At 43.3% G+C, this 17576-nt stretch overlaps 1 protein-coding gene across 2 annotated transcripts in view; it reads right to left on the bottom strand.

Annotated features, from left to right (window-relative positions):
• The window catches only part of tmeff1a (transmembrane protein with EGF-like and two follistatin-like domains 1a), a 100217-nt gene that overhangs the window by 22571 nt on the left and 60070 nt on the right, over window positions 1-17576 (bottom strand). The window contains exons 4-7 of one of the 2 annotated variants that reach the window (XM_056293213.1): window positions 11224-11253; window positions 8759-8855; window positions 6224-6372; window positions 2517-2594 (exon numbers count right to left, since the gene is read on the bottom strand). In XM_056293213.1, the coding sequence (XP_056149188.1) occupies window positions 2517-2594; window positions 6224-6372; window positions 8759-8855; window positions 11224-11253 (354 nt within the window). The remainder of the gene's footprint in view (window positions 1-2516; window positions 2595-6223; window positions 6373-8758; window positions 8856-11223; window positions 11254-17576) is intronic. The other variant, XM_056293214.1, reaches the window with a different exon arrangement.

Genomic DNA, 17576 nt, shown 5'->3' with positions numbered 1-17576 from the left:
CAGCGGTGTGTCTGACTAGTGCCGACACGTGTCTGACTAGTGCCAGCGGTGTGTCTGACTAGTGCCAGCGGTGTCTGACTAGTGCCAGACACGTGTCTGACTAGTGCCAGCGGTGTGTCTGACTAGTGCCAGCGGTGTGTCTGACTAGTGCCAGCGGTGTGTAGCCAGACACACCGCTGGCACTAGTCAGACATGTGTCTGACACTAGTGCCGACACGTGTCTGACATACGTGTCTGACTAGTGCCAGCGGTGTGTCTGACTAGTGCCAGCGGTGTCTGACTAGTGCCAGACACGTGTCTGACTAGTGCCAGCGGTGTGTCTGACTAGTGCCAGCGGTGTGTCTGACTAGTGCCAGCGGTGTGTAGCCAGACACACCGCTGGCACTAGTCAGACATGTGTCTGACACTAGTGCCGACACGTGTCTGACATACGTGTCTGACTAGTGCCAGCGGTGTGTCTGACTAGTGCCAGCGGTGTGTCTGACTAGTGCCAGACACGTATCTGACTAGTGCCAGCGGTGTGTCTGACTAGTGCCAGCGGCGTGTCTGACTAGTGCCAGCGGCGTGTCTGACTAGTGCCAGCGGTGTGTCTGACTAGTGCCGACACGTGTCTGACTAGTGCCAGCGGTGTGTCTGACTAGTGCCAGCGGCGTGTCTGACTAGTGCCAGCGGCGTGTCTGACTAGTGCCAGCGGTGTGTCTGACTAGTGCCAGCGGCGTGTCTGACTAGTGCCGACACGTGTCTGACTAGTGCCGACACGTGTCTGACTAGTGCCAGCGGCGTGTCTGACTAGTGCCGACACGTGTCTGACTAGTGCCAGACACGTGTCATACTAGTGCCAGACACGTGTCTGACTAGTGCCGACACGTGTCTGACTAGTGCCAGCGGCGTGTCTGACTAGTGCCAGACACGTGTCTGACTAGTGCCAGCGGTGTGTCTGACTAGTGCCAGCAGCGTGTCTGACTAGTGCCAGCGGTGTGTCTGACTAGTGCCAGCGGCGTGTCTGACTAGTGCCAGCGGTGTGTCTGACTAGTGCCAGCGGCGTGTCTGACTAGTGCCAGACACGTGTCTGACTAGTGCCAGCGGTGTGTCTGACTAGTGCCAGCGGCGTGTCTGACTAGTGCCGACACGTGTCTGACTAGTGCCAGCGGCGTGTCTGACTAGTGCCAGCGGTGTGTCTGACTAGTGCCAGCGGTGTGTCTGACTAGTGCCGACACGTGTCTGACTAGTGCCAGACACGTGTCTGACTAGTGCCAGCGGCGTGTCTGACTAGTGCCAGCGGCGTGTCTGACTAGTGCCAGACACGTGTCTGACTAGTGCCAGCGGTGTGTCTGACTAGTGCCAGCGGCGTGTCTGACTAGTGCCAGCGGTGTGTCTGACTAGTGCCAGCGGTGTGTCTGACTAGTGCCAGCGGCGTGTCTGACTAGTGCCGACACGTGTCTGACTAGTACCAGCGGTGTGTCTGACTAGTGCCAGCGGTGTGTCTGACTAGTGCCAGCGGTGTGTCTGACTAGTGCCAGCGGCGTGTCTGACTAGTGCCGACACGTGTCTGACTAGTACTAGTGCCAGCGGCGTGTCTGACTAGTACCAGCGGTGTGTCGGCAGCTTTTCGGCCGCGGAGCCAGACGGTGAGAGCGATCACTCCGATTGGCTGTTCAGCTGAGGGAATGAGTGCACGAGGAGAGAAACGGAAGTTACGAAGGCAAGCGAACGACGAGGTGAAGAGGCCACACAGAGGAGGAGGAGGAGGAGGAGGCGCCTCCTCTCCCTCCTGGTCTTCCTCTCAGCTGAACATTTCAACAAGCTGACATCTTCACAGCGGCATGGCGCTCTGGGATGAAGAAGCGGAGGAGCAGCTGTACTGCCCGGCAGGCTCAGGGGAGGCCAGCTCTGCTGCCTGGTCCGGTAGCTCGGCCCTCACTTCCTGTTTGGCCTCTGGGTGCCGGGACCGGGAAGTTCCTTCAACACGAGGAACTGAACAGCAAAGAGCCGAGCCAGGTTTCCAAACCCGGAGGTTTCACGTACCTCCCTCCCTCCCTCCCTCCCTCCCTCCCTCCCTCCAGCTGTCAGGGGTTCGGGAAGGCCCCTTGAGCCTGTCGCCGTAGTATCCATGATGTCACCCATCTATTGTGATTTCTCCTTATTTCCTTTCTTCTGCCACAACCAAAAGACCGCGGGGCGGGACCACCACACCGTGGGGCCGGCGACGGCTGTGTGGTGGCAATGGTGGCAAACGCTGCCCGGTTTTAACGTGTGAATGACAATACAGACTACCGCCACCTGCTGGTAGGGAGAGTTATTTCCTCTCACGCAGGCGCAGGACGTACATGCTAGTTGGCCCTCGGCTGTAGTCTTTGCGGCGAGTTCAAGGTCTACGTTTTGTCCCAGACGCAGGTGACGTGAGGCAACGCAACACACACACACACACACACACACACACACACACACACACACACACAACAACTCATTCCAGGATATTTGGTGTTTTGGATGTACAGTGAGAAAAGGCAGCTCACCTAAAATGTTGGGTTTGAAAGGATGACTGTCGTCCTTCTTGGCCATCTTGTCTTTCTCCGCTGTGGGGACAGAGGAGGCTACATGAGAAGCACACACACACACACACACACACACACACACACACACACACACACACACACACACACACACACACACACACACACACACACACACACACTGTTACACACCCACTGTTACACACACACACACACTGTTACACACCCACTGTTACACACTCACACACTCACACCCACTGTTACACATGAACACACTCACACCCACTGTTACACACTCACACACTCACACCCACTGTTACACATGAACACACTCACACCCACTGTTACACACTCACACACTGTTACACACTCACACACTCACACCCACTGTTACACATGAACACACTCACACCCACTGTTACACACTCACACCCACTGTTACACACTCACACACTCACACCCACTGTTACACATGAACACACTCACACACACTGTTACACATGAACACACTCACACCCACTGTTACACATGAACACACTCACACACACTGTTACACACTCACACACTCACACCCACTGTTACACACTCACACACTCACACCCACTGTTACACATGAACACACTCACACACACTGTTACACATGAACACACTCACACACACTGTTACACACTCACACACTCACACCCACTGTTACACATGAACACACTCACACACACTGTTACACATGAACACACTCACACACACTGTTACACATGAACACACTCACACACACTGTTACACATGAACACACTCACACACACTGTTACACATGAACACACTCACACCCACTGTTACACATGAACACACTCACACCCACTGTTACACATGAACACACTCACACCCACTGTTACACACTCACACACACTGTTACACACTCACACACTCACACCCACTGTTACACATGAACACACTCACACCCACTGTTACACATGAACACACTCACACCCACTGTTACACATGAACACACTCACACCCACTGTTACACATGAACACACTCACACCCACTGTTACACATGAACACACTCACACCCACTGTTACACACTCACACACTCACACCCACTGTTACACATGAACACACTCACACCCACTGTTACACACTCACAAACACTGTTACACATGAACACACTCACACCCACTGTTACACATGAACACACTCACACCCACTGTTACACACTCACACACTCACACCCACTGTTACACATGAACACACTCACACCCACTGTTACACATGAACACACTCACACCCACTGTTACACATGAACACACTCACACACACTGTTACACATGAACACACTCACACCCACTGTTACACATGAACACACTCACACACACTGTTACACACTCACACACTCACACCCACTGTTACACACTCACACACTCACACCCACTGTTACACATGAACACACTCACACACACTGTTACACATGAACACACTCACACACACTGTTACACATGAACACCCACTGTTACACATGAACACACTCACACACACTGTTACACATGAATACACTCACACACACTGTTACACATGAACACACTCACACACACTGTTACACATGAATACACTCACACACACTGTTACACACTCACACCCACTGTTACACATGAACACACTCACACACACTGTTACACACTCACACCCACTGTTACACATGAACACACTCACACCCACTGTTACACATGAACACACTCACACACACTGTTACACATGAACACACTCACACACACTGTTACACACTCACACCCAGTGTTACACATGAACACACTCACACACACTGTTACACATGAACACACTCACACACACTGTTACACACTCACACCCAGTGTTACACATGAACACACTCACACACTGTTACACACTCACACACTCACACCCACTGTTACACACTCACACACTCACACCCACTGTTACACACTCACACACACTGTTACACACTCACACACTCACACACACTGTTACACACTCACACACTCACACACACTGTTACACACTCACACACTCACACCCACTGTTACACATGAACACACTCACACCCACTGTTACACATGAACACACTCACACACACTGTTACACATGAACACACTCACACACACTGTTACACACTCACACACTCACACCCACTGTTACACATGAACACACTCACAGCCACTGTTACACACTCACACACACTGTTACACACTCACACACTCACACCCACTGTTACACACTCACACACTCACACCCACTGTTACACACTCACACACTCACACACACTGTTACACATGAACACACTCACACCCACTGTTACACATGAACACACACACACACACACTGTTACACATGAACACCGTCACACACACTTACACATGAACACACTCACACCCACTGTTACACATGAACACACTCACACCCACTGTTACACATGAACACACACACACACACACACACACACTGTTACACATGAACACCGTCACACACACTGTTACACACTCACACACTGAATGACTGAATGTCTTGTCTCTCTATAAAAGCTGGAAGACTGAATGTCTTGTCTCTCTATAAAAGCTGGAAGACTGAATGTCTTGTCTGTATATAAAAGCTGGAAGACTGAATGTCTTGTCTGTATATAAAAGCTGGAAGACTGAATGTCTTGTCTGTATATAAAAGCTGGAAGACTGAATGTCTTGTCTGTATATAAACGCTGGAAGACTGAATGTCTTGTCTCTATATAAAAGCTGGAAGACTGAATGTCTTGTCTCTCTATAAAAGCTGGAAGACTGAATGTCTTGTCTCTATATAAAAGCTGGAAGACTGAATGTCTTGTCTCTCTATAAAAGCTGGGAGACTGAATGTCTTGTCTCTCTATAAAAGCTGGAAGACTGAATGTCTTGTCTGTATATAAAAGCTGGAAGACTGAATGTCTTGTCTCTCTATAAAAGCTGGAAGACTGAATATCTTGTCTGTATATAAAAGCTGGAAGACTGAATGTCTTGTCTCTCTATAAAAGCTGGGAGACTGAATGTCTTGTCTCTCTATAAAAGCTGGAAGACTGAATGTCTTGTCTCTATATGAAAGCTAGAAGACTGAATATCTTGTCTCTCTATAAAAGCTGGAAGACTGAATGTCTTGTCTCTATATAAAAGCTGGAAGACTGAATGTCTTGTCTGTATATAAAAGCTGGAGACTGAATGTCTTGTCTCTCTATAAAAGCTGGAAGACTGAATATCTTGTCTGTATATAAAAGCTGGAAGACTGAATGTCTTGTCTCTCTATAAAAGCTGGGAGACTGAATGTCTTGTCTGTATATAAAAGCTGGAAGACTGAATGTCTTGTCTCTCTATAAAAGCTGGGAGACTGAATGTCTTGTCTCTCTATAAAAGCTGGAAGACTGAATATCTTGTCTGTATATAAAAGCTGGAAGACTGAATGTCTTGTCTCTCTATAAAAGCTGGGAGACTGAATGTCTTGTCTCTCTATAAAAGCTGGAAGACTGAATGTCTTGTCTCTCTATAAAAGCTGGAAGACTGAATGTCTTGTCTCTCTATAAAAGCTGGAAGACTGAATATCTTGTCTGTATATAAAAGCTGGAAGACTGAATATCTTGTCTCTCTATAAAAGCTGGGAGACTGAATGTCTTGTCTCTATATGAAAGCTAGAAGACTGTATGTCTAGTCAGAGCAGACGTCTCACCTGGACACCTGCCCAGGTGTTTGACGTCTATCTGCTCCTGTTTCATGCACGAGGCCTCACGGACCAAACACGGGTTGTTGTACGAGGTCCCGTCTGTGGCGCAAACCGGATTCTCATTGTGACCACTACAGTCGATGTTACAGATACACCTGCACGAGAAAACCACACTTCCAGTTAGCTCATCCATGATCCATCCATCCATCCATCCATCCATCCATCCATCCATCCATCCATCCAACCAACCAACCAACCATCCACCCACTCATCCATCCACCCACCCATTGTATGTATACTGTGTACACTTTATCACATCTTTAATGAGAAATTGACTATATAATGGGCTATATAATGGATTATATAATGGACTATATAATGGACCATATAATGGACTATATAATGGACTATATAATAGATTATATAATGGACTATATAATGGACTAATATAATGGATTATATAATTGACTATATAATGGGCTATATAATTGACTATATAATGGACTATATAATGGATTATATAATGGACTATATAATGGGCTATATAATGGACCATATAATGGACTAATATAATGGACTATATAATGGACTATATAATGGACTAATATAATGGACTATATAATGGACTAATATAATGGATTATATAATTGACTATATAATGGATTATATAATGGACTAATATAATGGATTATATAATGGACTATATAATGGACTAATATAATGGATTATATAACTGACTATATAATGGATTATATAATGGGCTATATAATGGACTATATAATGGACTAATATAATGGATTATATAATTGACTATATAATGGATTATATAATGGACTATATAATGGACTAATATAATGGATTACATAATGGACTATATAATAGACTATATAATGGACTAATACAATGGATTATATAATGGATTATATAATGGACTATATAATGGACTATATAATGGACTATATAATGGACTATATGATGGATTATATAATGGACTATATAATGGACTGATATAATGATTATGTAATTGACTATATAATGGACTATATAATGGACTAATATAATGGATTATTTAATGGACTGTATAATGGATTATATAATGGACTACTATAATGGATTATATAATGGACTATATAATGGATTATGTAATGGATTATATAATGGACTATATAATGATTATGTAATTGACTATATAATGGACTATATAATGGACTATATAATGGACTAATATAATAGATTACATAATGGACTATATAATAGACTATATAATGGATTATATAATGGATTATATAATGGACTATATAATGGACTATATAATGGGTTATATAATGGACTATATAATGGACTATATGATGGATTATATAATGGACTATATAATGGACTAATATAATGATTATGTAATTGACTATATAATGGACTATATAATGGACTAATATAATGGATTATATAATGGACTATATAATGGACTAATATAATGGATTATATAATGGACTATATAATGATTATGTGATTGACTATATAATGGAGTATATAATGGACTAATATAATGGATTATATAATGGACTGTATAATGGACTATATAATGGACTAATATAATGGATTATATAATGGACTATATAATGGATTATATAATGGATTATATAATGGACTACATAATGGGCTATATAATGGATCATATAATGGACTATATAATTGACTAATATAATGGACTATATAATCAGTATTAGATAGTAATAATATTGGACAGTATCAGTATTAGATAGTAATAGTATTAGACAGTATCAGTATTAGATAGTAATAGTATTAGACAGTATCAGTATTAGGCAGTGTTAGTATTAGACAGTATTGTTGTTAGACAGTATTAGTATGAGAAAGTATTATTACTAGGCAGTATCAGTATTAAATAGTATTAGTCCTGGACAGTATTAGTATTAGATAGTAATAGTATTAGACAGTAATAGTATTGGACAGTATTAGTATTAGATAGTAATAGTATTAGACAGTATCAGTATTAGATAGTAATAGTATTAGACAGTATTAGTATGAGATATTATTATTACTAGGCAGTATCAGTATTAAATAGTATTAGTCCTGGACAGTATTAGTATTAGATAGTAATAGTATTAGACAGTAATAGTATTGGGCAGTATTAGTATTAGATAGTAATAGTATTAGACAGTATCAGTATTAGATAGTAATAGTATTAGACAGTATCAGTATTAGGCAGTGTTAGTATTAGACAGTGTTGTTATTAGACAGTATTAGTATGAGATATTATTATTACTAGGCAGTATCAGTATTAAATAGTATTAGTCCTGGACAGTATTAGTATTACATAGTAATAGTATAAGATGGTGTCAGTATCAGATAGTATCAGTACTAAACACTATTCGTATTGGAGAGTATAAGTATTAGAACGATAGTATTAGTATTAGACAGTAATAGTATTACACAATAGTAGTATTTTATACTATCAGTAAGAGACAGTATCACCATTAGACAGTATTACAGTAGTATTGGATAATACTAGTATCAGATGCTCACCACACATCCTCTGAGTCTTCATCACACTCAGCTCCATATTTACACGTGCTGCACTTGGTGAACTTCTTCCCGACATCTGAACCAGAACCTTCGTAGTCTGCAGGAGATACAAGAACCCCAAACGTACCGGCTCTTTCACTGAACTGATAGATATGAAAACATTTCCTCATTTACTTCCTTTACTTTCTAGTGTAAGCAGCAGTGCTTCCTCTGCTTTGACACGGACATGTATGGCACTGTTGAGCAATCCCACAAGGTCGAATCTGGTCAGCTGGACACGAGTTTACTGTCCTGCAGTCACTGTGTTGGTTATAAGGGTGGGGACACCTGCAGTCACTGTATTGTTTATAAGGGTGGGGGTACCTGCAGTCACTGTATTGTTTATAAGGGTGGGGTACCTGCAGTCACTGTATTGTTTATAAGGGTGGGGGTACCTGCAGTCACTGTATTGTTTATAAGGGTGGGGTACCTGCAGTCACTGTATTGTTTATAAGGGTGGGGTACCTGCAGTCACTGTATTGTTTATAAGGGTGGGGACACCTGCAGTCACTGTGTTGTTTATAAGGGTGGGGACACCTGCAGTCAATGTATTGTTTATAAGGGTGGGGACACCTGCAGTCACTGTATTGTTTATAAGGGTGGGGGTACCTGCAGTCACTGTATTGTTTATAAGGGTGGGGGTACCTGCAGTCACTGTATTGTTTATAAGGGTGGGGACACCTGCAGTCACTGTATTGTGTATAAGGGTGGGGACACCTGAAGAGGTCACTTAGATGATAAAGAAAAGTTTCTGACTGTCCAGATGAAGTGATTCAACCTTCTGGGATTTCCTTACCTACATTATTGACTATGCATAAACACACTTATGAGGAAATTGTACTTATTTACTGAGTCAGTACAAATGTTAATTATAATTATTAATTTAAAGGTGCAGAAAAACGATAGTTTTGCAACTCAAAATTTCATTTTTAAAGGAGTCTCAGACGCATTTATGCATTTAGTATCAGTCTGAACGAAGACTCTTTAAATGTCCTTCCCGTTGTCACCAACACCAGTTCTGCTCCTCTGCCGTCCAGCTCTCCAAGTCAACATGTCCCCCCTTCCCCTAACCTGGGTTCATTCTATCACGCCGCTCCTTCCAGAACAGCTACGTGATGGTTTCATCTCTAAAAACATCCGTTTCTGTCCTCTGTCTCTGAGCGTCACCACGCCTTTCGGGTCTCCTACGGACTCCATGATGCTTGAATCAAAAGAAAGCGTCTCGTTCGTTCACTCCATCGAACTAATGAACCGTGTCAGACAGAAACAAACACAACTACGCGTTATGATGAGTATCAATGATACTGTTGCATGGCTGTGTTTTATACCAGCTGCCACGGAAAAACGTCCATCTTTCCATGAAACATGCTGGACAGAAGGAATGACAAGTTCATGTCAAACAACAGAGAGATTATCATCTGTTCATCCACCTCTTCATCCACCTCTTCACCACGGGGCCTCTGCAGGAGGCACCCAGAGTCGTTTCATAACATGAACGAAAGGAAAGGGATTCAATTAAAACGGCGGGTAAGAAGAATTTATTGCTTATTTTACTCCACAAATTATTTAGCGGATCCAGAGCCAAAAAGTATTTCCACAGGTGGGTCCTGACATGAAGAAGTTTTGGGACATCTGATTGGTTGGACTGACAGAACCAAGAAACTTAAAGATTGATTTAACTGATGGGTCGTTTGCTTTAATCAACTAGTAATGATTAAATGGCAATAATAACTTCATCAGAGTCTATTCACAGATTCCAGTGTTGTCTCAAGCCCTGTCTGAAGATCTAGCTCAGGGCCTTCAGGGTTTAGGAAGGTGGTGGATCAATAGGAATCTGAATCTGAAGCTCTACTTTGCGACAGCCAGCTAATCCATGTCCGTCTTGGTCTCCAGACTGGTCAGAGCACCTGGAAAGCCCTCAGCTAACCTATTTTATGTTTCCGCTACGCTCCTCTCACTGCTCTGGAAACCAGTAGGAAGATGCTGAGAGACAGACAGCAGCAGTGTGTGGTTATCTGAGAGACAGACAGCAGCAGTGTGTGGTTATCTGAGAGACAGACAGCAGCAGTGTGTGGTTATCTGACCGCTTCTCATGTGATGGATGTTGGGGTTCTTTTACTCTTAATGATACTCCATTCCTTCTGTCAATCCCTCTGTAAACCCCGATTAAGTGAATAACATGACTTCTACTGTTGCTACTCCTCTGAGGAAGCGGGCTGAAGGCTAACAGGATGTCTGTTGTGTTCTTTTGTTGTGTTCTTCTGAGGAATGGTGCCAGTGCTGATCACAGAAATGGATTTCATGGAGTCTGGTTGTTATCTGCCAGCGTTTCTACCTGTGCTGAGCAGAGCACACTGAACAGAAGCAGCCCGAGTTTCAGGAACTAGCTTCAAATAAGCAGCAGTGAAAAGACAAACAGCACATACCATCTCCGTCCCCGGAGCCCGAACTGGGTTCTGTAAAGAGACAGAGGACAGAACAACAGACATCAGTCATTTCTCAAAATCCATCAAACACTAAGAAGTCTGTTCATTGCTTAATCAAACCAGTGACAGCACAAGGATGTCAAAGACACACAAATGCACAAACACAGATGCCATCAACCCTGCGTTGGGTTTGCGTTGCGTCATCTCCTTGATATTGCTGATGTCCATTTTTCTCAAGCGCATCCTCATCCCATTGTCATTTGCTGAAGCTTCTCCCAAAGTGGCAGTATATGATGGGCAATGTACCCTCCAGCAGCTGTACAAGATACAGTGGATGAATCGCTACCTAACCTTAACCCTAAACTTAACCCCAATTTAACTTTAACCCTTGTCTTAAGCACTTGCTCACCTTAACCCTAAAGTGAACTAACTATAAGCCAACTTTAACACTCAACTTAACCATCACCTAACCTTAACCATGAGCTAACCTTACCTGCTATCAAAAAGATAAATCTGGAGCCCTCTCTTCTTTCCAACTTCAGGCCAATTTATACATTACCTTTTCTGTCTAAAGTTTTGGAGAGAGTAGTTTTTATCCAATTGCAAACATTTTTAGATAACCATTGCATTTATGCAAAGTTTCAGTCCAGTTTTAAACCACACCATAGTAATGTAACAGATCTCTTAAGAGTTTTTAATAATCTCTTAACTGTTGATTCAGGGAAGTCTGCTATTCTGGTGCATTTAGACCTGACTGGTGCTTCAACCCAGCCGCCGAGGATGCACAAGCCAGTGCATTCTTAGTGCTGGTCCCAAGCCCAGATAAATTGGGAGGATTGCGTCAGGAAGGGCATCTGGCATCAAGTCTTTGCCAAATCAAATATGCAGTTCATAAATCAGATTTCTATACCAGAACGGTCGAGGCCCGAGGTACCAATGACTGCCACCAGTACTGTTTGCCAGCAGGGTGGCGGTGGAAACTATGCTACTGTTGGGCAAAGGAGAAGGAGAGGGGGGGATGCATGTCCAGAGGCAGCAGGAGAGGAGGAAGGGTAGGAGTGTGGAGGTGAGAGTCGGAACTTTGAATGTTGGCACTATGACTGGTAAAGGGAGAGAGCTGGCTGATATGATGGAGAGAAAGAAGGTAGGTATACTGTGTGTGCAAGAGACCAGGTGGAAAGGGAGTAAGTCCAGGAGCATCGGAGGTGGGTTCAAACTCTTCTACCATGGTGCAGATGGGAGAAGAAATGGGGTAGGAGTAATTCTGAAGGAAGAGTATGTCAAGAGTGTGCTGGAGGTGAAGAGAGTGTCAAACAGAGTGATGAGTATGAAGCTGGAAATTGAAGGTGTGATGATGAATGTTAGGTGTGAGATGGAAGAGAAAGAAGAATTCTGGAGTGAGTTGGATGACTTGGTGGAGAGGGTACCCAAGGAGGAGAGAGTGGTGATTGGAGCGGACTTCAATGGGCATGTTGGTGAAGGGAACAGAGGTGATGAGGAGGTGATGGGAAGGTATGGTGTCAGTGAGAGAAATGTGGAAGGACAGATGGTGGTAGATTTGGTGAAAAGGATGGTGAATACATATTTTAAGAAGAGGGAAGAACACAGGGTGATGTATTGAGAATGGAGGAATTTACTATATCTTAGGCAGGAGATGCGATCTGAAAGGGATTGGAGACTGCAAGGTGGTGACGGGAGAATGTAGCTAGGCAGAATCGGATGGTCGTCTGTAGGATGACTTTGTTGATCAAGAAGAGGAAGAGAGTGAAGGCAGAGCCAAGGATCAAACGGTGGAAGCTGAAGAAGGAAGACTGTTGTGTGGAGTTCAGGCAGGAGTTAAGACAGGCACTGGGTGGTAGTGAAGAGTTGCCAGATGGCTGGACAACCACTGCAGAAATAGTGAGGGAGACAGCTAGGAAGGTACTTGGTGTGTCATCAGGACAGAGGAAGGAAGACAAGGAGACTTGGTGGTGGAATGAGGAAGTACAGCAAAGTATACAGAGGAAGAGGATGGCAGAGAAGAAATGAGATAGTCAGAGAGATGAAGAAAGTAGACAGGAGTACAAGGAGATGTGGTGTAAAGTGAGGAGAGAGGTGGGAAAGAAAAAGGAAAATGTGTATGGTGAGTTGTATGACAGGTTGGACACTAAGAAAGGAGAAAAGGACTTGTACCAATTGGCTAGACAGAGGGACCGAGCTGGGAAAGATGTGCAGCAGGTTAGGGTGATGAAGGATAGAGATGGAAATGTGCTGACAAGCGAGGAGAGTGTGCTGAGAAGGTGGAAGGAGTACTTTGAGGGGCTGATGAATGAAGAAAATGAGAGAGAGAGAAGGTTGGATGATGTGGGGATAGTGAATCAGGAAGTTCAGTGGATTAACAAGGAGGAAGTGAGGGCAGCTATGAAGAGGATGAAGAGTGGAAAGGCAGTTGGTCCTGATGACATACCTGTGGAGGCATGGAGGTGTTTAGGAGAGATGGCAGTGGAGTTTTTAACTAGATTGTTTAACACAATCTTGGAAAGTGAGAGGATGCCTGAGGAGTGGAGAAGGAGCATACTGGTACCCAGAGGTGGAAAGTAACGAAATACATTTACTCACGTTACTGTATTGAATACTTTTTTTGTGTATTTTGTATTTTTTAAGTACAATTTAAAATCGGTATTTTGTATTTTACTTGAGTACGTTTTGACTCAAGTATTGTACTTAGTTACTTTATAAATCCTATCCGTTACTGAGTAAAAATAACAATTCAACCTACAGGGGAAAAATACGCGCCAGAACCATAGACAGTAAACCAATGGCCAGAACCAACAGTGACAAATGATGATGTGATTAGCACTGGCGCGTGAACATAGAGGGCGCGCGCGGACAAGCTAGGTTAGTTGGCGCGAAGTTTTTAGTTTCTAGTGCTAGAATGGAGGTCGACAAAGCAGGCACGGCCAGCGGTTGCGGTCCAGAAGATCCGGACCTAGAAATAATAGATGAAGCTCAAGCTGAAACATCGAAGTCTGTAGAACTAGATGCAGAAAAAAAATCCTTGGCCACATTTGGAAGATTTCTTTTTGTTCAAGCGTAGGAAAGGCAACAGCATCATCATGCAGTGCAAGATGTGCCTCCCAGCAGTGAAGTACCTGTCTGCTTTCAACAACTCCACTTCAAATCTGCAGAAGCATGTTTTGGTAAGTATTTCTGCTGTCTCATTAGTAGTTTTATTTAATATAGCCAACCCAGGCTCACCCCATTTCGTGGGCATTTTTATGCTAGCACCTGCAACCATTGACAGTAGAAGAAACCCACAGCTAGCCAGCACATTCTAATTAGCTGCTATGCTAACATAATCAAACGTGACACATCATTAAGTACCAAATGAACTCGCTCCAGCCGACAATCCGCATGTTTATTGTACTTCAAACAGATACAAAACGCGTAATGTATATTTGCAGTCTGTTTAAGTCTTTAGGACATTGGCTAAATTTGCATAACAGCTAGCCCCTGGTACTTGAGTGTGTAAAGGCTAACTGTTAGTTGCTAGTAGTCTTGAGTGGACTCGGGGAAATTAGCCTTGGTTAAATTTAGCTGCTATGAATAGTCGGTGTTACCCCGTCGAAATTGCCACGGGTTTCAATTTGATTGTGTCTTTGAATTTACAGTCAAATCAAATGTATCAACTGTGTTAACAGAGAGGGTTGTAGTGTGAGGCACTTTGCCTAACCAACATTACAGGGCACTCAGCGCTCCTCCACTATAGGCGGGGAGCTAAGGGGCCTTACCGTGCACCCTCCTTACAATCGAACGAAACCAACTTTTTTTAAAAACGTCTGACCATGCTGAACATGTTAACAAATGTTAACATTGAAAATTTTGGGTTGCATTTCATGTTTCAGGTACTCAATGCATTTCAATGTATTTCCCTCCATTGGAAATGCATTACAATTACAGGAACATGACTCTCCATGAGCAAGGGAAAAGTGTGACATCTGTCTTTGCAAGTTAATCACATCTAGTGATAAATGTATGGTTTTAGTGGTATTATTGGCTTTCTCTAAATAATAAAGGCCAGAATGTAAAGTCTTTCTACTCGATTTACAAGGCAAATCAAGTAGAAAGACTTTAAATTTTGGTCTCTACTATTATGGAAAGCCAATAATACCACTGAAACCATACATTTTCCAAAAGCTTGTGTCCTCTAGATGTGATTAAACATGCAGAGACAGATGTCACACCTTCCCCTTGCTCATGGAGAGCCAATGGAGGGAAATACACTGAAATGCATTGAGTACCTGAAACCTGACGTGCAACCCAAAATTTTCAATGTTAACATTTGTTAACATGTTCAGCATGGTCAGACCTTTCAAAAAAAGTTGGTTTCGTTCGATTGTAAGGAGGGTGCACGACTGCACGATAAGGCCTCGTAGCTCACCGCCTACTAGGCAGACCCAGAAAAGATTGTTTTGACTCCTTCATATCAACGACAAGGGATTAGATCACTAGTAGGCGATTGTTGCTCTGTGTGCATGCAAGCAGCTATGATGATTACACATGCATTGATATGTCTACTTCATCTGTATCATAATACTGGTAGGCTATAGAAACACATTGGCTTTTGATGTTGATTTGAAATCTCAATTTTAGCATTCAAATCCAAATCATTGATTTTGTTGGGAAGGGTGCAGCATTGTAATACCCTCTGGATTGTGGCATATTGTGCTTAATACAATGTAATAGACAAAATGTGATGACTAAAGAAATAGAAAACTTTTATTTATCAAAGTTTTAATTTCAGTGTGTTTAATACGCACCACATTGATTCCTCTACTGATAATACCCTTTTCTTTTTTTTCACAGAGGAAACATCCATCGAAACAGTTGGCTTTTAGCCGAGCAAAGCCAGGGAAGCGAACCCACCAAGCAAATCCACCAAGTCCAAGCAAGCAAACAAATATAAAAGATGCCATGACAGTGGGAGGCAACCGCCGTGTGCCACAAGGCAAGATCGACAAGATCATCATTAGGCTAATATGTGAGGGCCTTCATACATTTAGTTTGGTTGAACAACCTGCATTCAAAGAACTTTTGACAACGCTAAATCCACAATGCAAGGTCATTTCCAGGTCCACTGTCCGGACAAGATTAGAGGCATCTGCCATTCAGATGAAGAAGAATGTCATGTCCCATCTCAGTAAAGTGAGCTACGTTGCCACCACTACAGATTGTTGGACTGCACACCAGCAAAGTTTTATTGGGGTGACGGGTCATTGGGTGGATGAAGAAACCTTTGAGAGGAGATCAGCTGCGCTTGCATGTAAGAGGTTAAGAGGGTCCCACACCTTTGATGTCCTTGCAGGGGCACTTGACGACATACACTGTCAGTATAGAATTAGGGGCAAAGTGGTGAGAACCACAACAGATAGTGGCTCAAACTTCGTTAAAGCTTTTAGTGTCTTCGGAGAACAGAGCCAGTCTGAGGATGCAGAATCAGATGCTGAGTCGGACAGAGATTCAATTGATGATGAGCCCACAGCCAACTACCTGGACACATTCAGCATCCTGGAGCAAGATAATGGCCTGGAGTACCAACTTCCTACACACCAAAGGTGTGCATGCCATCTTCTCAACTTAGTTGCCACAACAGATGCTGAGATAGCAGAAAAGAAGATGGACACATACAAGAGACTATCACGTGCAGCCTTTGGGAAATGTCAAGCCATGTGGAACAATACGGGTCGTTCATACATGGCAGCAGAAGTTGTGGAAGATCATTGCCGACTCCAGCTCATCCGACCAAATCAAACGCGGTGGAATTCAACATTCATGGCTGTGGAGAGAATCATATGGATCATACAAGAGAAAGGGGAGGAGGCAATCAGGAATATTTGTGAAGAATTCAAATTAAAAACGTAAGTTTTAATTTGCATTTCAACAGTATGAAAGTGTGAATGTGTGTTTACATACTTGAAACTTAACTTTTCCTGCTTGATTTCCTAACAATTGTTTGTATTCTATTTATGCCAGGCTGACTCAAGCAGAAATTGCTTTCCTGACTGATTACTGCTCGGTGATGAAACCTCTGGTAAAGGCCTTGAACATACTTCAGTCAGAGACCAACACACACTCAGGGTGGCTTCTTCCAGTGATATGTCAGCTACAAGCAAAACTCAAAAGGCAGGAGACCTCATCCAAGATGTGTCTACCACTCATCAAAGCCATTCAGGATGGTGTCCAAAAGCGTTTTGGTGAGATGATGATGGACCCAGAACTGATTGCGGCAGCAATACTTCTACCGAAGTTCAAGACCACCTGGACAGAGAGGCCTGATGTCATAGAAGCAGGTATGATTGCATCTTATAATAAAC

Source organism: Lampris incognitus, chromosome 14 (genome assembly GCF_029633865.1).
Source record: "Lampris incognitus isolate fLamInc1 chromosome 14, fLamInc1.hap2, whole genome shotgun sequence".
In the NCBI taxonomy this organism is placed as follows: domain Eukaryota; kingdom Metazoa; phylum Chordata; class Actinopteri; order Lampriformes; family Lampridae; genus Lampris; species Lampris incognitus.
This window is presented reverse-complemented; position numbering and strand designations above follow the sequence as displayed.